Source organism: Uloborus diversus, chromosome 3 (assembly GCF_026930045.1).
Source record: "Uloborus diversus isolate 005 chromosome 3, Udiv.v.3.1, whole genome shotgun sequence".
NCBI lineage: Eukaryota > Metazoa > Arthropoda > Arachnida > Araneae > Uloboridae > Uloborus > Uloborus diversus.
In genome coordinates this window covers 117,491,032-117,513,875 of record NC_072733.1, presented here as the reverse complement: position 1 = coordinate 117,513,875, position 22,844 = coordinate 117,491,032, and the positions used below count along the sequence as shown (strand labels likewise).

Below are 22,844 nucleotides of genomic sequence, written 5' to 3'. Positions count from 1 at the left end.
TATGCATCGTGTCATACAGGTGCTGAATGTCACTTTGTGATATGGAGTTCCATCTTGTTGAACTTGTTATGTCAACACTGGGATGTTCAGTGCTGGCTGTGGATGATGCTGCAGTTGTCTCGTCCAATGATATCTCATATGCACTCAACTAGAGATAGATCTGGTGATCTCGCAAGCCAAGGTAACATGTCTACACTCTGTAGAGAACATTACGTTGAAACAGTGGTGTGAGAGCGACCGTTATCCTGCTGGATAATTCCTATTCAGGGCGGTTCATGAACGGCAATACTACAGGCTGAAATACCAGACTGACGAACAAATTTGCAGTCAGTGTGTTTGGTATAAAAACGAGAGTGCTCCCGCTGTCATAGGAAATTGCTCCTCAGACCATAACTCCAGGTGTAGGTCCATTGAGTCTAGGCCACAGACAGTTTGGTTGCAGGCGTACCCCTGGCCTCTTTCTGACCAACACACGGCCGTCACTGGCACCAAGGCCATGGGCGCCCATATGCAAAATTTTAAGGGGGAGGGGGGGCTTAGAAATTTTCCCCATGGAAACCGATTTCAATACAGATTAGAGCAACTAAAATTTGACATTTTTAATAACATATTCATTAATGGCTGGAGAAGAAATGTTTTTACATTTTTGCAAAGAAAAAAGTACTAAAAGCAAGGAAGTCCTAATTTCTAAGAAGGGAGGGGGGGGGGGGGCTTGAACCCCCACTTGCCCCCCATATGGGCGCCTATGAAAGGCAGAATCTGCTTTCACCAGAAAACACAACTGATCTTCCCTCTGGCTTGACACCACTGGCGTCGCAAACGGCAAAGGTTTGTTGTCAGTGAAATACTATATGCTACAGGGCGCCTGGCTCGGAGCTATCCGTGAAGTATTTTAGTGAAGTAACATTTGTGACAGTTCGTTGTGTCACTGTGGTACTAACTGCGGCTTGAATTTCTGCTACAGCTTTACACCGAATACGGCGGTCTTCCCTCTCAGTAGTGCCACATGACCGACCAGAACCCGATCTTTTTCAGGCAGTATACCATCCCTTGACCACTACTCCCAACAATCATGCGCAGTTGATACATTCCGGTCAAGTCTTTATGCAATATCCTGGAAAGAAAATCCACTGTCTCATAGCTCTAGTACACGACTTCAATCAAACTCTGAGCTGTTAATAATGGCTTCTTCTTCTTCTTAAAAGGTATTCTTGGCTATCATCGATTCAATACGACGAATTTCACAGAAAAATAACGCTCATAAACTTTACAGCACGCATTTAAGGCAACCCTAATTTGCAAATTCTGAGTGACGCTAATAGCGCTACACTTATGTACTAAGCGCAAAATTTGAATCGATGTCATATTTCAGATGTATAAACACGCCTACCAATATCAAAGCTCGCAATAACGCAAGATTTTGAAGATTTATCTAAGAAATGTTGAATTTTAATTCAATTTTGTACTCCATTCAAAGTAAAAATATAATACCAGCATCATCTTAGTTGCTACTTCTTCGTTCATCATTAAAGTGGATATATATATGGCGCAACGCATGTGAAGAATACGAGAGGCCCTTACAGAGAAAACGATTCTGCTATTGAGTGGACTATTTTTAACTTTATTAGCGCCGTTCGCCTGTAGAGCAGGAATTAGTAAATGGAGGGAGCAAGTCCAATCATTGGCTTATCCAAAGACCCCAAGTCACGTGACTCAACAACGACGAATAGTTGACCCGTTTCGTATGAAACAAGGGAAAGAAGCTTGATTTCTTCCACAATGCTTTGCTTTAAAATCTATCACGTGACTTGAGGTCTTGGCATTACGAATGATAGTTTTCACTCCCTTCATTTTATCTCTTCTCAATGCGTTCTCCCAGTGAGAAGCAAAAAAGAATCCTATACACATTTCGAAACCTCCATTGCACCTTGAGGCACCACTCTTTTTATCCTAGGGAGAAGGACTTCACCCGGCAGGTACCTTTGATTTTAACAGCGCATTTCTTCTTACTACTCACAGTGTAGTTCTTCGAGTTCTTCAATTATCTTATTTTTGTGATGTTCAACCAATTCCATTAAGTACAAAGGAGAATGTACTAAAGGAAAGTCGTGCTAGCCATGGATGCGTCGAGATCGGAACAACGCGCGGTAGTGCGGTTTCTGTTTGCGTACGGTGAGCGTGATGCGGACATCTATCGGCGAATGGTAGCAGTGTACTGTCCTCCTTTGGCAAGTTGAGCTCCGTTTGCCGACGGATTAAACGATTCCATTTGCTGAAATAGGGGTGAGGAAAAACGGCTGAAGGTCAAAATGCTTTATGATAGCCCAACTCTGCGCCTACAATTCCTCTTTTTACTGTTTGCTCTCCCTTGCAAGAAGTGGACTTGCTCAAGGCCACAGCTCATCTTCTCAGAGGCGAACAGTATGGCGACCACTGTTTAGGTTGTAAGGCTGTAAACAAGTGATGTAAAATTTTTCGAGACGAGCGGCGAAAGACATCGGATCTGCCGAGACCGGGCTGAGCAAACATCGAGATCACCAATGATTTCATTGCCTTTGTTAATGAAATAATCCGAGCTAATCGAAGGATTAAGACCCGTGAAATCAGTGACGAACTCAACCTGAGTAAAGGAACGATTCACACCATCATCCACAAACATCTGCGGTACAATCAAGTGTGTGCGGTCCTAACAAATGACCCTAAACCAATTCCGTTGGGAAATTTTGGAGCAGCCCCCGTCCGAACTTGTCACCCTGTGACTTCCACATCTTTGGGCCACTTGAGAAAGCATTACAGGGGAAATGTTTCCATTCGGATGATGAAGTGAAGGAAGCCCTGCAGGACTTCTTCAGGAATCAGCCACGATCTTTCTACAGCAAAGGCATCGACCTGCTTCCGCAACGCTGGGACCTGTGTTTCAACGCCCATGGCGGTTTCTTTAGATTTACAGGGTGATTATAATTAAAGTTCCACTTTCAAAACGCTGTAAAAATAAAACCGCTGGTCAGAATGACGTCAAATTTTAACAGAATATTGTCGAAGACGGGGGGAAACGTATGGCAGAAGAAAAATAAATAGTTGGATTTTTTAGCAATAGATGGTGCTGTAAGCATTATAATTTAATTAAATCGGTTTTTTTAATTGTCCTGAGGCCAAAAACCGCAGAAAAAGCATCAGTAAAAATCAAATCGGTCTTTAATTTTCGTGAGACTGGCGCAAAAAAAGTTCAATATGCTGTCCCCCGCCTGTTTTCTGAAACAAGTTGAAATCGAGAAACAGCATGTTCCACAACTGATCGAAGTGTTTCCGGGGTCACGTTTAGAATGTATTGCGCAGTGCGTGCCTTCAGCTCAGCAAAGTTTGCAATCGGAGCATTGAACACAACAGCTTTCAGATAGCCCCATAGCCAGAAGTCATACGGGTTAAGATCAGGTGATCGGGACGGCCAGACTGCAGGTAAAGGGCAATTTCAACGAGTCGTACGCATGACAAGTGTTTTGAATTACATATTTTGACACCTGCAGAGTCATCCATTGCTAAAAATTTCAACTATTTATTTTTCCTCTGCCATTCGTTTTCCCCCTTCTTCAATAATATTCCGTTGAAGTTTGACGCCATTCTGACCAGTGACTTTATTTTTACAGCGTTTTGAAACTGGAACTTTAATTATAATCACCCAGTACATTAAAAGCGTTATTTTTATTCAACCTGTCCACTTTTCATCCGAGCAACCCTTATAATTGCAGTTACTTTTCAGTTTCGCATCTGTTTTTCACAGGTAAATGAGTTGCGAAGAACTGCTCGGCAGGGTAATTTTGCGCCCATTAAGTTTTTCGATTTTATTTCTAAATTCATTTTAAAGAACAAAGTTGCTCAGATGCTTTGTGTAGCAAATTTTTAATGTCTAATGTTTTACCTGTTTAAAAAGTCAGACAGGTCGTGGTTATATTAATGGTATTACAACTTCGCCAAGTTAAATGAGCATAATTCTATCCCCTCCCCCAGCTCTTTTACCACATTGCTTCAGTACATGGATATGTAAACAGGAATAATTATTCAAAGAAATAAAGCTCATCTTCTGTAGGGTAGACCAGGGCTCGTTTACGCATGGGGCACGTTTACGCAGTGCCCTTTTTTCAAAACGAATTATAACTGGAGAGCCAACAGTAATAACAGACTGATGCTACTACCCTAGCAAACTATTTTCACAAGTTTTTGAGCATTAGTCGAGCTTCGGACCAACATGCAGAAAGAATAATCTGTTTTCTACTAAGTTGAGTAAATTCTGTGTTGAACGTTTTGCAGCTTATTGTGAATAAATTATACTTTGTAAAGAAAACACACCACACACACATATATATACATATATATATATATATATATATATATATATATATATATATATATATATATATATATATATATATATATATATATATATATATATATATATATATATATATATAAATTAGCAGAATTTTATCCCTTTTTGAGAATTGTACTTGTATGAACTGAAATGTTGTAAAAATTTTTTGCACGTTAAAAATAAATCCAAACTTGGCAACGGGGCAAGTTTACGCGTTGAACGTCGGAGCACCTCTGCGATCGCTCTTTTTGCGTCTTTCTTAAACGTGCCCCCGACACTTTTTTCGCTCCAAACTGTCTCAAACATTTTTAGTATTTTCCTGCTATTTAGTTTTTAAAATTACCATTTAATTTTTGATTAAGTTAACCATTCGTATCTTATAGCTTACAAGCAAATAGTGCTGTCTTCATGCCCCTTCAGCTTCAACTTTATACACACTTCAGTCTGTAATAAATTTGCTTTATTTTATCGATGGTAAGACATTACACTAACAGAACCCCGTTAGGTGTAAAAATAAATATGCTTAAACGTTCCCCGTGTCCGGAGCAAGTTTACGCAACCGACTTGGACCCAAAAATATATTTTTAGCGGTTAAAAACACAAGCTGAGCAACAACTGAATATACCAATTTCGACTCCATTAACTGCTTCATAAAACCGCAATGTCTAAAATTTCCTAAGTTAAAACATAAAAATTAGAAAACTCATTGAAAAAAATCCTCTTAAACGTACCCCGGTCTACACTACATAAAAAATGATGAAAAAGCCTTACCTTGTTCACAAAAAGTTCCACTGCGCTGTAAAGGACATCTACATCGAACTTTATGTTTGCTTTTTGAATCAGAAACGCAAATACCACCAGATTCACACTGCAAATCTGAACAACTATGAAAGATTTGATGAACAGATGGCGTAGAAACAACAACTGTGTTCATGGGTTGAAAAATATCTATGTGGTTATCAGTTTTTGATGGTGATGGAATTTCTGACGCATGAACGTTTAGCGAGTTAAGTGAACGTCCAGCCGAGTTATCGTACAGATGCTCATATGAAATCGGCCGATGTGTCCGCTTTTTTTCATCTTTGCCCAAAGTGTCTAAGTTCAATTGAATATGATTTCGCTCTGGATGTGGTTCATCAAACGTATGGGAAAGGCTTTCTGGGTGGCCTTTATTAATAGTATGCACAGAATGTATTTTCTCTATGTCATCCGAATCGAAAAAATCTTCTATCGACGTTCCATTTTCCATCCAAATCGAAGAGTTGGTCCAATTTATCCTATCTTTCATTTTAGAGTTTTCTGGAAACAAAAAGCACATCATCAGTGATTCAGTAAAAAAAAAAAAAATAGAAAGCAAAAAATGAGATGAGTTTTTTTTTTTACAAACTACTTGAAAAGGAAGCACTATTTCACAGCAAAAATGAGAAAATAAATTAATATTCACTAATTCGCAAACATCATTAATGGTAAAGCAATTACTCACACCAGAAATGAAGATGAATAAGCAGAAATTCATCCGTGAAAATGATTAACTATTTCATGCTTAAAAAAAAAGGTGAAGTGATTTCGGATCGTAAATGGGGCAAGATGGTAAACCGTTTGAATTTATTTCACGAGAAAGTAAACTGAAACGGCAGATATACGAGTATATATCGTCGGTTTTGAGGAAAAACTAATTAAGTGCACTTTAAAAGTGCACTTAATAAATAATAATCTTATTTAATAAGTAAACTTATATATAAATATAAATCTTATTTAATAAGTAGCACTTAATTTAATAAGTAAACTTATGGAAAATTTTGCACATTAAGTGCAAAATTTTCCATAAAAAATTAAGCTGGGATGATTAATCCAAAACTATAATAATGCAGGCTTAATATAAAACTTGGACATTAAAAAAAAAAAAATTGCAATAAAAAATCGTCCATAGTTTTTTTTAATAACAATTTTTTACTTTTTTCCCACATTTCCAGAAATTAATCAAAGTGCGCTTTGTGAGTTTTTCCTCTAAACCGACGATATATTTTCATTTAGGGTAAGCACCGTTTCTGCTGTAAACATCTAAAATTCAGTCGTTCCACTATGTACTGTCGCTTTCAAGGAATGTAGTGTGTCTCGTGCGTTTGTTTTTGTAAGGTACGAAGAATATTCTTTTTTATTACGTTAGGAAATCCTACCGTAAATTTGATATTTAATAGAAAACTGAACAATTTCGGTTTTGAACGAAAAATATTATAGTTCATGACGTATTTATGAAATTAAAATATGAAGAATAACATTAATAGTAATTTTAAATGCTTAATATTCTTTTCCATTTTAAACTTGTACTTTGCAATATAGTGTATTTGTTATTAATTTATACTGCTAGGGCAAAGTCGCCATGTTTCGTCCTCCTAAGGTTCTCTATCTGACAGCTGGAAATATTTTTTAATGGTTGCGGTCAAGAACACTATTTATTTGTTAAGTTTTATGAGTCTAGCCCTCTGCGTTTCTGTTTGGAAGCACACATACTGCTTTCTGAAAACGTGAATTACAATTTGAAAATGCTCTTTTTGATTTATTGGAATGTGCTTATTTGGTTGTATTTGAAATACTTATTTTGGGTAAGCTATACTGAATTATCTGTGCGTTTTTCTATGATTTCTTTTCAAGTAGAGCAGGAAGTCACCATATTGGCAAGAAAGATGTTCCTATTTTTGTCCACTATTAAGATTCGAATGAAATACGATGATGGCAGAGTACCCCTTTGCGCCAAAAACGTTTTTATAATGACAGGGATGTAGAAATATAGGTGCGTTGCTCTCAACGCACCTCGGGGTAGTACGAAAAGTGTTCCGGGGCAAAGAACAAAAAAACATTGTGACTCATATAATTGGTAATCAACAACGTTTTGACGCACAGAATTAGCAGATTACTGCATATACGTGTTTCGGGAATGCAAATAGTGAGTTTTTGGATGAAAAGACATTCTGTAAAAACAACAAGAATGAACAGTAGACAAATTAAATAGCAAAAATAGCAAATTAACAAATATTTGCATTGAAAAAGAAGTTCCCCGAAACCTCGAAACACGTGTATGCAGTAATCTGCTAATTTTGTGCGCCAAAACGTTGTTGATTACCAGTTACACTTCCGCACAAAGGTATTTATTTATTTCTCATTGTGACGCATGTTTGGAGAGTTGGAAAAAAAAACAGGGAGTGTCGGGGGGTAATACCCCATAGAAGTGAAACTTTTGTATCTCAGTGAAACACTTTAATTAATTATCAATCACTTTTGAATAGCATACATGTACTTATATTATGTTTATCATTCATTTCTTTACATAAAATGATACATGTGTCACTGTGCATCGTCTTCGTTCGTTAGAAGGGAAACTTGTTTTCGTACACTCATGTTTGGTTAAAAATAATTTCAGGGATGTCCGAAAAGCGGACATCTTAAGCTACTTTTTGAAGCACACCTTCAGTGTCGCACGCTTTTACGTTCATGTGATAGCGGCCATCTTTCTAAGATGTGGTTGGTATGGGTCCCCATTTAAAGGTTTCCCATAGTTACACCAATTTAGATGTCAACGGTGGGACTAAACCAGACTAAAGCGATGCAACTTGCATCTTTTGTGATGGAAAGTTCTCTGAAGACACTCGTTGCCGTGCAAAGCACAGATGTGGTATCTTCACATTTTATCAAAATTGAGTTATTGTCACCAGGTGGTCGTTAGTAATTTGATTTACCAAAAATTCAAGTTTTTTTTTTGCAATTTGTGAACGCGGAATATTAAAAAAAGCTTTAAGAAAAAAGTCGTAACTGCACATTTTGCGTAGTTTGCTAAGACAATTTGAACCGTAAGGGACAAATACTAAGTCTTTAAAGTGGAATCTGCGTAGTTACCACTTTTTTCCTTAATAATTCGTAGATACGACTTTTAGACCTTAGTAAAGCAGGATATTCAACCATGTAACAGTCTATTGTAACAGAGTTCTAAAATTAGTTTATCGTTGAATAGTTGATATAGTTCGATAATGAAAACTAATACAACTTTGCATAAATATGTTCAAGTAAATATTCAGCTTTTTCTATTTAAATTTTTATTTAAAATGCAAATTTTTAAAATTGAAATGCATGTAATATATTCATATCTAATTCTTTCATGCAAAAAAAAAAAAAAAATGCATCTCATTCTACGGCCAATTTTATTTTTATTTAAGTATCGTCTGTTGTGTCAAAATTATCTTCATGCTAGGTAAAAATGAATCTTGGAAATAAAACATTATAAATGATAGCATCAACACATTCTTTGAACAAAGAACTTTAAATTATTATGGTTTACAGTTTTAAAAGTCCGAAATTTTGAAAATGGTATTTTTCAGAAGGTAGATTCTGTTCGATTTGTATTAACAAAATAAAGCGGCAGCTAAGTCCAAATAAAGCAGATGCTTTCAGTATTATTTAATGATACATTAAGCGCGTTTTACTAAGCTATTTTTGTCGTATCTGTGCAGATACCCATAAAAAGGCCTAGTAACAGTCACTTACGGTGAAATTAACTTAGTATACGAAAAGGTTTTGAAGAGAAAATTTGTCGTAACTGCATTCATTAATTTTAAATTAAGATTTTTAAAGAAATACGCTCTTATGTAGGTTAGGTTCGTTATTTACGAAACAACTGCCGCGAGTTGAATATTCAATTAAGTCACAAATCAAAGAAACGAGGTGTAAAACTTTAATCATGAATTTCTCATTTTGAGCTCCATTGCAGATACCACTTTAGCGCGTAGCACGGCAGCTCAGGGAGAGATGTGGGTGAAATGTGCTATGTGCCACATGTGGGTACACTTAGATTTTGCCGGGTCTGAAAGAGCCAGTTAGTTTGATATTTCTGAAATTTTTTTTCCTGTAATAAATAAATTCTCTATCATTTTGTATTGTACAAGCACACCGCAAAAACTTTCCCTTAGGGCGCTAAATGCTTTGCAATAACTTACTTTGAAAGCTGAAATTAACACTGTTAAACGACTAAAATTGAAGCACTATTTCTTCAATGCAGAAAAAAGTCTTGAGCTTACGACGCTAGGTAGTAGTCACCAAAGAAGAATGCTTGTTTTATAGCATTAAAGAAGTTACCTTTATTACATTTGTAGTATTCAACATAAATTCTACGATTGCATTGAATCATACTTTTCCTTAATTCATTAAAGCTATCTAGATTATTTTGGATTGCTTCGAGTTCTCTTATTTAAAAAACCCAGTTTTCTCTACACACCCACTCACGTAAAACATGTTGACGCTCGATTTTACGAACCTTCAATTTACGAGCACACACGATTTTGCGAACAGCTTACCAATCCTACAAACTCTTTAATTAAAACAATGCTATTAGATCTTATGAACACTTTTCATGGTCTCAAACAGTGCGTTGAATCGAGCATCAACTTACTTCCAAAGCTGTGCTTTCAGCCAATTATCCTTAAAAGCATAAACATGAAATTCATTGACTAGAAAATTTATCTACTCATATAGCTCCTTAGTTTTCAATGATCTCTTCAAGTAAAATTCTCTCTTTAGCCTAACACTAAAACGTTTTTTCAACTCATCACTCTCAGAAAAAAAAATCTTAAATTTATTATTTCAGTTTTATAGTTTAATTTTTGTTTCAACAGAATGATGAAGTGAAGAATATTTACATTAAACTGATATAATTATCTCAGTTTTGCATTGAGAATATAATACGCCCTAATGTGCGTCAGACAAATTTTAAATTGTTTATTCAAGCAGACAATGAGCAGTTGTCTTTGTTTTAGCACAGTAATTGACTTTTACAAGTCTTTTGTCTTAACCTCGATAAACAGAAACTTTCAAGACAAATTTATGCAATGTTTAATTAAAGCAAGCGAGATCTTTCCTCTTGTACTCCCGCTTTGAACTTCTTAAAAGTGAACATCTATCTGCTTTCCTACCTATTCATTATAGTGTTAATTTAAATTATGCCTTTTCTGAAACACTATTTTTTCGAAATTTACGTAAAAAATTTCAAAAACGAAAAACTCCGGAAATTAGTATAAGCACATTTATATTTTAAGTAATAAGTTTTAATTTTTACTTATAGAACTTAATATTGTACGAAATTAAATCAACTTCTGCAGCGTTTGATTAATAAAAAGACAAATTATATTATGGATACAATTACAATAGTAGTAAAATGTTTTGTAAAAAGCAGAAAATTTTCAAAAAAGAGAAACATGGAGGAAATTCGAAAAATTGCTTTACATTAACATGATAAATGGGCAATCTGCTGCCATTATAGGGTTAACATGCCATTTCAGTTTTGAAAACATTATAATCAAGCAGTTTTAAGTGTGGATGTTAAAATCTTAGGGGCCATTCTACCGTCACGCGCTGAACAATCAGATTAAATAATTTCACCAGCATTTTGTTATAGGTCTCAGTATTTAAATTAAACAGTAATAAGCACTTTTTTTAATCTTTGCATTTCATTAAAAAAAACAGACAGTTTTATATATTTTTGTTATTTAAAATATAATTCATTTGCCTGTGTCACGCGAAGAGCATCGAAAGTCAACCTCTTGTAATTTGCAGTGTGAATTAGTTAATATTTCTGTAATATAGTAATGGCGAAACATGTTGGTTTTGAAAGTTGTGGTTCCAATATAAAGAAAACATATCTCATTTGTTGAGAAATAATAATTTTAAAACGTTTAAAAAAGTTATGTTCAAATAGGGTCATTACATGAAAGGGACACCAATTTGTCCCCCACGTGACAGGTCATATATTTCACTAAATTGTAATAATGTTAAAACGTAATGTAGAAAGTTTTTTCTTCAGGAAACACACATACGTTCGCGATTTCTTAAGCAAGAAAATTTTGTTTATAATCCGTTTAAACTATTATTTTTAATGAAATACTATGAGAGTTTTTACATGCGGGGCAAAATGACCGTTTTCCGTGGAATGGCTCCATAGGCATGTTAAGATAATTCTAGTGACTGCTTTGCTAAAAGTCATTTATAAATGCAAGCAGCCATTATATATAGACATTAATGCTGCTATTTTTGTAAAAAGCACTTCATGACATTTTTTACAGTCCAGCACCCTTATGACGTCCTTGTTGTACACTTACCAATGCATAAGTTATTACACCCTAACTGAAAAAAAATCTTTTACAAAAGAAATTGAATTTTTGTTTCAGAAGCAACGATCATAGCGAATGATGTAAAACATTTTGCAAGCAAATTAATTAAAACATTTTCAGATATCTGTCATTTTGAGATTTTCTTTCAAAATTTATTTCAGGAAATTAAAAATTTCAGCTGATGGACGACTGATGCATACACAATGTTGGGTGTCAAGCGGGGTGGAGGACGGTGCATCCAGGGCCGCGCCGTCCCTATGTGCAAAGTCTTGCGGCGCACGACGGCGCCAGAGCCGAAAAGGCGCCGAGCTCTACGAATCAATGCTCCAAATGAGAGAAAAAAAATCCCCAACCAAAAAAAAAAAAAAAAAAATAAAATTGAACTATTCATTTTTCTATTAAAGTACCTGTAAAATTATACTGCGCAACCTATTACACTGAAAACACGTGATGCTAATTAATGCCATACATCGGCATTTTTCTTCATATGTGGAGCCATGAACGTTATTTCTTTATGTCTTTAATTTCACTGGGTTGAGCATACGAAGCAGCGCAAGAAATTTGCTATTTCCCATCCCCATTTTTGTTCTTGCGGTGAATATGTTATAATTTGTGCAATATGTCTTTTTGTGATTTTTAACTAGTCTTTGGTAATTTCACTGCATCATGTTATCATACATTAAAAAATACGGTAAGCACATTTGCATATTATTTACTTGTGCGTAATATGCATTTTTTGTAGACAATAATTTAGATTAACTTTTAGTTCTGAAAAGTAATGACTTGACCATGATTACTCAATTCCTTCATCCCCCTTTTCTTTAACTATTAGTGCATTAAATTTAAGAAAGGGCTTTGGACAATGTGTTTGTTTTAGACATTAAATTTAATGCCTTTTTAACGATTTCGTAAGTTGGAAGTATTCGTTTTAACGGCAAGTTTCAGTATCAGATTTTAAAGCGGAATATACTCTGAAATATACACTCTGCAATATTATCCATTGATTCAGTAATATAATCAGTCACTTCCTGTTTCGTGGCGCAACCAGAGTTGTCCAGAGGACACCCCTTTGGTTGCACCGCCCCGTGCCCCCTCCCCTTCAGAATGCTTAGTTAAATGTTTTTCACAAATCTTTACTTCTGAAGGAGGGGGGGGGGGGGGGTAACGCGTCCAACAAAGTGATTTTAATAAGGAAAAAATAATGATGTTCAGTTAAAACTTTAATATCCACAAATTGTTCACAAAATTTCAAGAAAGCTCCTGAATCCGAAAAACAACATCACTTGAAACTCCGTTCGAAAATCACTTAAATTGCGTTTTTAGAGCTTCAATTTCGAAAGAATGCCGGCCCTAATGTCACCAAATATGGTCTTACAATCACGTTTTTAAGACTTCATTTTCAGAAAATATTCGGGCAAAGGCCTCCGAACCTCCTTTCTTAAATATCATATTAAATTTTTCATAAGTCTTTTGAAAAACCTAAGTTAGAATAGCCTCTGAACCACTTCTCCTAATATCATAGAATACTGCTTAGGTTTTTAGGACTTTAATTTTGAAAAAACAATTCACGGGGGGGGGGGGGAGCTCCAGAATTCTCTTCTTATAAAAATCTTCAAAGTGTCTTTAATTGCGTTTTTGTTCAATTTCGAAAAATTAGTGGGGAGAAAAGGGGAATTGATTTCTGTCTATTTTTCAAAGAAAAAAAAAGCGATCTGGTAATCTCAGAGTTCCGTTCCTTATTCTAACGTCTATAGGTATGAACTATACAATCATGTTTTAAGGCTTCAACTTCTATAAATTTCCGCAGATCGCCTTGTACCCCTTTTCCTCCCGTATAAAATTGCGTTTTTCAAACATTTTCCGAGGAGAATCCCCGGACTCCTCTTATTAAAAGAGTTTTTTTTTTCAATTTGTGCCCCCTAAACCTATTTTTTTAGTTGCGTCACTGCTCTTGTTGTCATGTTTTGACAGACATAAAAGTTTTATTAATTATTCATCACTTAGAGATTAGATAGATATTCAAAGTGGCTTTAACTTGGATATTAATATATTTTCTTCTTCCAAAACGCATTAAAATATCAGAGGAGCTGCTGAACTCAAAATAATTTCGAGATATGAAGTAAAAACGTACACCATATTGCGAAATTAAATATTCATACTTTTTTTTTGTATCAACTAAATTCCAAACGTATTTTTTTCCGTTGTATATTTGTCTACAAAATCTTCCACCAGGTGTTAACTATATTTTCCTCGAATGCCAGAGCATAAAGGCGCTCAAAAGACATTTGCACGACGGCGCCGATCAGGCTTGGCGCGGCCCTGAGTGCACCTACAGCTTTCTTTCCCCCTTAAAATTGGGTTCATTACTGAGAATATCACTGCTAAAAAATTTGGAATATGGTTTAAAAAATTGGGACGGATGGCCAACGAAGACTTCTCTCTTCCAATTATTTGAAATTCCGTATCAATTCTTATAAAATAACAACATGAGAAAAGAATATTTGGAATTGTGAAAATTTAGTTGTTACTTTCGTGAAGTAAATCAATGTACCCCGCAAAAAGTAAAATCTTTTTTTTTTTTTTTTTTTGATAGATTGTTATTTTTTAATTCTGAAAATGAGAGGGCAGTTGCGCCGCCTATGTTTTAGTTAAAAAAGTAAAAGTAAGCTTAAAAATAAAGTAGTTTCATTATTATACAACTTATAAATTAAGATGAGTTATTTTGAAATTAAAAAAGAAAGAGTTTAGTAAATAGAATCTTTGTCTTCAAATAATCTTAAAATGATAAGATGAGGGGGAGCGGAGAGCATTTACCATTTGCCTCCGATCACATCCATGCTAGATTTTTTTTTTTTTTCAATTTAAATGTAGCAAATTGCTCTTAAAATGAATATTTGGTGTAAAAATAAGACAGCTGATGCTTATTCTAACTATAAAGCTCTATATATCTTGGGAAAACATGAAAATTATTATTAATCTCAATAAATTCACCAGAACTTGGTCAAAAACGCCCGGAGATCAGAACTAATGCACCTGCCTATAGATGGCGCTATTGCTTCCGTCATTTTGAAATGTTCCAGGAGCTCCTAAAAGGTATGTGCTCAAATGCAAATAATATCGAAAAATAAGCTACGTCCACTAAAAGTAAATACAGTGAAGCACCGTTTATACGTTTCTCTTTTATACGTTTTTATCAATTACACGTTTATTAAATTGGTCCCTGCAGAGTCTGATTCACATTAACCTATACCTATTATACGTTTTTTCATTTGTACGCTTTTTTCATATAGTTCCTTCAAAAACGTATAAACGATGCTTCACTGTACATTAATTTCTCAAAGCCGGTGGTGGTGATAGTGGTGGAGAGGGGGATAGCTACTCTTGACCCCCATAAATAACTGACCGGATGGTAACGTTTACATTTTCAGAATAAGAAAGTATCTAATGAGAGCAAGAAAATCCGAAATATATTCTGCAGAGAATTCTCGACAAGCCTAGAAGTTTTGTTAAAAATATTTCTGTAGTTCATTTCTTTCTGTGGAATTGTACATTTTCTTTTTATTTCACATCAAAAGCAAAAAAAAATACATATGAAAAGTTATAGTAGTAGTTTATTGGAGGCAGTTCTTATTAGAATACTTATCTTACGGAAACTCCAGTCTTATTTTTATTACTGAAATCACGAACAATGTCTCCATATTTGATGCTTACTCTTTTTTCTTAATATTGTTCTTCCTCAATGAGCTGTTGTACAATCTAAAAGTTTCCATTTACTTCATGCTCTTCCGTTTTCATGATAGCAATGTTTAAAGTCACAGGTATTTACTGTTCAACAGATAATTCTCTTGGAAATTAGAATTTGTATTGAAAGCATTCTTATTACCAAGAAAAAAAAATCTTATCTGCTTAAAAGCTTTTAAATTTGTTTTGACATCTCAGCATTTCGTTGGTATTACTATGTCAGAAATGTTAAATGTATTACTATTAACGAAAATAATATTTTTATTAGAATTAACTCTTGAACATGAAATGGATTCTTATGGCTTTTATGTTGAGTTCATTGATTCTAATATTTTATACTACTCCTTATACGTACAACTACTGTTTTTCTCAGTTATAATGTCAAACGACACCTGCAAAAACACTGGTTTTAAAATAATGTACTGTAAGCACAGGCACGCGAAGAGTTTCAGAAATAGAGGTACCACTACCGGGGGGTTGGAATTATGCTCAAAAGTCCCCCCCCCATGTGATTACCCACGAAAAATCATAAAAAAACTATGAGCAAAAATTTTTTTTTCAAAGAGTATGAAATATGAAATTAATGAACATAAGCACATAAAAATAGTGCCAGTTTCATATTAACGTTCGTTATTATGAGTTAATGGGGGTATCACGGACATTTATTACAAGATTTAATTTATTTTTCTTCCAAAATTAGTTTTTTTTTTTCGAAAATCATTTTGACTGTGAATTATAAATTATAATGTTGGTTTTAGAATGAAAACATTTAGAGCTCCTTCACCACTCCCCCCGAATGCATGCAAGTGCTTCTCAGTTTATGAACTGACTTTCTTTGAAAATGATATGCTTATATTTCTGTATCTCAGGGCCAGACTAACGTTAAGGGCCTGATTACCACACAGGCCGACTAGGCCTGGGCCTGGGGCTCCAAATTACTTAAAGAATTATGCTTAGCATTATAACTATAAAAAATATAGAAATATTTTTAAAATAATGATTTGTTAATTGGAAAAAGACACTTCCTTAAAGGAGAACTTTCAACTCTGCCAGCAGCGAATTAACCATTTCACAATTAAATTGTTTACTTCAAAAACCAGTCAGGCAACAAAATTACTAATTTTAGGAAAACATCTATATCACCGTATTGAATTATTCAATGATGATTACAACAAGTATTTTTGCCTTCTTTTGAGCAAACATTCTCAATCAAGAGTAAAAATGTCGGTTTCGCAAAATTTGTAGTTTCCTATAATTGTAGCACTCACTTCACGACATATATATATATATATATATATATATATATATATATATATATATATATATATATATATATATATATATATATATATATATATATATATATATATATATATATATTAGGGTGGTCCTTATTTATATGGGAAAATTTTTTTTTCGGAATTCAACAAGTGACGCCCCCTAGTTTTGTGACACTATAATAAAAAGTGATAGGTGCAAAATTTGAACTCGATCGGTCAATAATAACACGCGCCCCTAGGGCGCTGAACTTTAACACTTTTGATGATTTTCCCACAAATCTTCGAGTTTTTACTTCAGACCCTGTACATCGTTTCTCCTAGGTTTGCAAAATATTTTTACAGTGAGGTAGCACTAAAATTAATCTTTTTAATTACTTCATATCATCTAAAGATTTTACATTGAATAAGAATTAAATAATGCTTTAGAAACTTTACCTTAATCGTACGCTTTTCTCAATGTATCTTAATCGTGTGCATTTTTTTCCCGATAGTCTTGGACTGTCTGTAAAGTACTAAATTGCTTTTGTGACTCATTTTTGGTAAATTGATTGGGAAATTCTTCGATTAATTGTGCTCCTCTTTCAGTTGTATCATTCACAACTTTCAGCATTTTAATGATATTTCTTCCCTTTAAATAGCCTCCTTCATTTTGCCATGGATCAGGATAAATAGGAAAACATCTTTTGGTGTTTGTAACTTATCAAGCAGTTTTATTGACTTGTAATTGATTCTATAAAGAGGAAGATCTTTACTAAGAAAGTATTCTAAACCATCTACTGTTATCTGAATTTTTTATACAGTCACCAGTCACGTCTTCCTTTTCAGCAAGCATTTTTTTTCGAGTAGTTTTTTCCTATCTTCAAAGTTAATTCTTTCATCCAATACGGGCAGTCATCCCCTAAGTACTATAAGTGTGATTTATGAATTTTCCAATCACTGTTTCTGCTGCATGATTGTCACAATTATGTACACTGCTAGTTTTATAGACACATTATTTTAAAGGGCCTAGAGCGGGTTGCTGCGAGAAAAAATATTTTCATACAACATTATATGTAAAACAGCATTTACGGGCATTCTCTTCATGTAAAGTCAATATAAATTGTTTCCTAAATATATAAATTTTCAAACAATAAATTCCTTTTGCCACCCATCTGGCTCAGGGATAAGCTCTAGGTTTCAGAAAACATAACCCTGTAGGAGGGACGACTTCACCAAGAAATATTATTACAAGTTATGAGAATTCTCTGTAATATTTCTCAATTCCGCTTTCTACGAACAATAATATGTCATCAACTTCGTCTTTTAGAATTTAAGTGGCATGTGTACTTGATTGAAATGTTATAAGTTCTGAATGATGGAGATCTTTCTACAAAATTTCGAAGGGCTTAAATAATGGAATATCGAGTCTAGGACTAAGAAAGGCAAGAACTTCTTTAAAGACACTCTGCAGTACGATTTCATGTGCATGATGATGGCAATCCAAATGTAATATATTACCGTTCATCTTTTGCTCTAAAAAAATTACATGCACAACTTCTACGGCCGGTATTGTGAGTCGTTACTACAGCTTGACACTACAGCTTGAACAGTTAGCAATAAAGAGCAATCATCTAAAATACAACTGAAGAAATATCTTAGGAATTCTGAGTAGCTGTTCAACATTGGGACCTGAAGCTATCACGGTAAGCCTATCGGTGTTTTTTTTTTTCCTGTTACATCTGGATGTAGCTTTGTATCCCAGTGAATAACTAAAAAATTTGAATTCATGAAATCTGATTTTACCTCTCGAAGACTTTCTCTTGCTCTCTTAAGGGATGTACGATTGATCATAAAGTCATTTGAATTTAAATTTACTGCATCTACACAGAATGTTAATACATGAACAGCATCTTTGTCCCTAATATGGCACTTGTCTCACATTGATGAAATGCGAGCAGATATCAATAGTTGTTAAGCTTTTTTGCGTTGTGGTAGACTAGATATAGAAAAAAGTTTCAACATGTTAGGATAGATACCCATTTCCGTTTTTAAATCTTATGAACTGCAAGCAGAATTTGATGATAATAAAGGACTATGTACTGAAAAAGAAGACATTTTAAAGTATAGATTTTTACATTATTCCGATCTGGAATTCTTTTACATTTATATTTTAGATATGGAAAATAGAGTATATTTTTATGGTAGAGTAATCGAAGATTTTTCAAAATTTATATTTTAAGAATGCATAAACATCTAAGTATATTTGTAACTGAAGAACTGCGAATTAAAATATAATTGCCATTACTTATATTTATAGCATTGAAACCTAGCGACCCTATTTGCCACACCTATTACATACACAGAAAATTTTCTAAATCAACACTCCCAAAGCCTGGAGGAGGCAATTTGTTGTTGTCAAAGATCATTCATTAATGGCCTAGGCCATTCATTAGTGGCCTTTAGAATCTCTAGTGTCCATCTTGGTGGAAAGAAATGTTTCCCTACCGCTTGGTTTGAAACGAGCGCGAATAGTATTATGCCTGTCCCAAGCCTTTGGTGTACATGTAATATCGGTAATATGTAAAATTTTACAGAATGAAAGTGAAAGAATGGTTCCTCTGGAAGTAGCAACATCTATTGAGGTTCAAAATTACTTTAAATATGAAACGTAAGAATATTTTTACATAAAAATGAGAAAATCCGCAATTTTTTTCTTCGAAACTCAAAAAAGGGGGCCCTAGGGGCACGGGTTAATATTCATGGATTGACTTAAAATTTTGCATGGATCATTTATTTGTATAATGGAACAAATTGAGGGGGCGTCGCGTAAAATGTCTGCAACTTCAAAAATAAGGACCACCCTAATATATATATATATATATATATATATATATATATATATATATATATATATATATATATATATATATATATATATATATATATATATATATATATATATATATATATATATATAATTAAGCAAACAGAATTACAAATATTAAACAAATTATAAATAACAAAAGATGATAAAAAGGAAAAATGCAAACAGCTATTAAGTAGGAATAGATAAAGAGTGAATCCAGAGCTCATCAGCCGTGGAGGATTCATTAATTATTGTCAAAAGACCAAAATTTTAACTATAAACTAGAAGAGAATGTTTAAGCTCCAGTACATGTAATATAGAGCCCATTGTTACTCTATATTACATGTACTGGAGCTTAAACATTCTCTTCTAGTTTATAGTTAAAATTTTGGTCTTTTGACCATAATTAATGAATCCTCCACTGCTGATGAGTTCTGGATTCACTCTTTATCTATTCCTACTTAATAGCTGTTTGCATTTTTCCTTTTTATCATCTTTTGTTATTTATAATTTGTTTAATGTTTGTAATTCTGTTTGCTTAATTTTATATTTACTTGGCTTTTTAGTTTTGCTGCGTTGCGCATCTATGGGCTCTTGGTGTGGTCTTTTCAATATTTTTCACTTTTATTATATATATATATATATATATATATATATATATATATATATATATATATATATATATATATATATATATATATATATATATATATATATATATATATATACACACACACACACACAAAGTTATTTATTTATTGCACGCGGATTTATTTAATGCAAAACGCGGTAAGAGCAAGCCACTCTGCTCCACAAAAAACGCACAATTCCTTGATGAGGAATTATTGCAATAACGAGCATTTATCAAATCTTCACCGTACCTTCGTTTGAAAAGAAAATGCTACATTCTCTTCATTCAACGCAGAAATAACAGAGCAACGAAACAAAGACAAGCTCGAACAATTTGTCCGCAATATATCCTTCAATGCGATAATTTTGGCTAGAATCCAGTAGTGCCCTTAGAGTAACGGATTCCTAGGCTGAAGCTAGAGAGGCATGCTATCATTTAAAAAGTTCTCGGGATTAATCGCATTCATTATTCTTCACGTTTGTCCACATACGAAATGAGATAATCGCTCGTGCGGAAAGAAGATTCGCGTGTGACGGAGAATGGGAGCTTTTGCAGATTTCCAAGATAATTTCATTTATGAGAACATAAATCTCGTTTCATTTGACTTGAGTTGACTAAGTATGTTGAGTCTGAATTTAATGATATCTTTTTTTAAAGATACCAGAGTAAAAAGCATCTGAAAATAATTGGAAATTTGCTGGGAGGAAACTACGATTAATGGATGAATTATTTTCCGATGTAACTCCGTGGTCATCCATCTAAGTCAGAGGTGACTATTACAGTGGTAGTTATTCGTTTTGAGTAATGATATACCAATATGGTATGCGCATTTGCGATGCTACAAACTAAACTAATTTCTTCTGAAATGCTGTTTCTTTTTGGGGGTTTTTCATGAAAGGACTAATGAAAAATTTAAGTAACGTAGATTTCTAATAAACATTATGTTGGACGGTACTAATGATTAATGAGTGGTTTAGTTACTCATTTCACTCACTGGAGACAATATTGGCACAACTCAAAGAATTGAAATTAAGTAATAACTTTTGATTTGAAATCTAAATTCAGTGCTACTTCTTGTCGCAAAACTTGTTAGTTAGTATACTTAGCTGGTGCGTGTCGGAGAATAAATGATATAATCAGTAATGATACCATCATTAAAATGACACCCATTTTAAAAGAAAACTTTCACAATTCTTAACTGTAGTATGAATTAAGACTGAAAAATACAAACAAACCGGTAAACATATTTTCCATAAATTTTTTGCCAGCAGTGTAGTATTTGAGAATAAATCAGTTTTAAGTAATACAGTGAAATCTCGTTGCAACGGATAACAATGCAACAAAATATTCGTTTCAGCGAAATAAATTTTCAGTACCGAATGAATAGTCATTGCTTGAATTCATTTACAACCTAATTCCCCTTACAATGAACATAATTTGCGGTCTCTTGAAGTTTTTTTGTAGCGCGATTTCATTGTACTGCACAAAACGTTGTTGTTTTTTTCAATATTTTTTTTTTCAAAAATTAAGTAACACTACTATTGTCACCGGAGACCGATACCATTGTCATCAGTCTGATAAAGTCAGCAATGACTACAATGATTCTAATTGCTTGCTTCACGGAAATATATTCAACGGAACATGGATTGAAACGGAACGGAAATTAACCTGAGAGAGAGAGAAATGGCGATTTCTCGTATACTTCCAAAACATAAAGCTGAATTGAATCACATTTTGATTTTTAATCTTCTTCCTCTAACGAACGGATGAAAAGTTAAATAGACTTTCTTGAAGAAGAAAAAAAAAAGACATAAAAAGCTACGAAGATTTTTTAAATGCGATCTCACTTTATTGGCTACCATCTACGAAAACAACGAGTTATCTCGTAGTCGTAGTAGATAAATTAGATGTTGTCGCACAGACTCAAGTGCACAGGTACGCAGATCAGTAGGATTACTTGGCTTTTTGGAAGGTAACAGTAAATCAAAACAGAAGCACAGGTTTACTTAAATTAAAATATTATACTGCACTTGTATAAGAAATTGTAACAATTTAGTTTATTATTTACATTATTCAATTATACTTAAGAAAATTACACTGCTCGACGTTGAAAATGCAACACCAAGAAGGAGTGTTCAGAAATTTATACAAATTTTAGAGTAGACGTACATTACTGAGTTATGTAAATGATGTGAAATGCGCAGCTCTACGACGTACGTGAAGTAAGGTATAAGGGAAGGAACTTGCAGAATGGGCAATATTCGTGTCGTTATTTCTGACTGGAGAATTATCGAAGAAATTTCGTTTTTGCCTTGGAGGATACGTGTAACACGAGAAAATAACAGGCCGCCGTCAACGAAGGTACTTCCAGCAGATAGACGATTTTACGAGGGGTATGGTGATCGGACTGAGAAGAGGAGGTTGGTCCGTACGTCAAATCGTAGCTGATACCCACATGGATGCGAGCACGGTGCATCGGCTGTGCCGAAGATGGTTGGAATAACGAAATGTGGCAAGATTGAGGGGTGCATAAGGCAGCCAGAGTGACGTCAGAACGCGTGGATCGATGCATCCACCGACAAGCTGTAGCAGACCCACAAGTCACTTGTTCCTCGATTCTGCAGCAGGTGCAAGATACCCTGAATGCTCCCGTGTCAACCAGAACCATTTCCCGTCGTTTGGTTGCAGGTGGGCTCCAATCACGGAGTCCGCTAAGAAGACTGTCATTAACCCCCCAACATAGACAGCAACGTTTAGTATGGTGCCGGACTAGAGCGACGTGGTTGACAGAATGGCGAAATGTCGTGTTCTCAGATGAATCCTGCTTCTG

General features: G+C 34.3%; 1 protein-coding gene across 1 annotated transcript in view; it reads right to left on the bottom strand.

The window, feature by feature from the left end:
• LOC129218159 (pikachurin-like) overlaps positions 1–22,844 on the bottom strand; it is a 587,112-nt gene that overhangs the window by 89,336 nt on the left and 474,932 nt on the right. Inside the window, exon 3 of the mRNA XM_054852374.1 lies at positions 5,138–5,665. Within this exon, the coding sequence (XP_054708349.1) occupies positions 5,138–5,665 (528 nt within the window). The remainder of the gene's footprint in view (positions 1–5,137; positions 5,666–22,844) is intronic.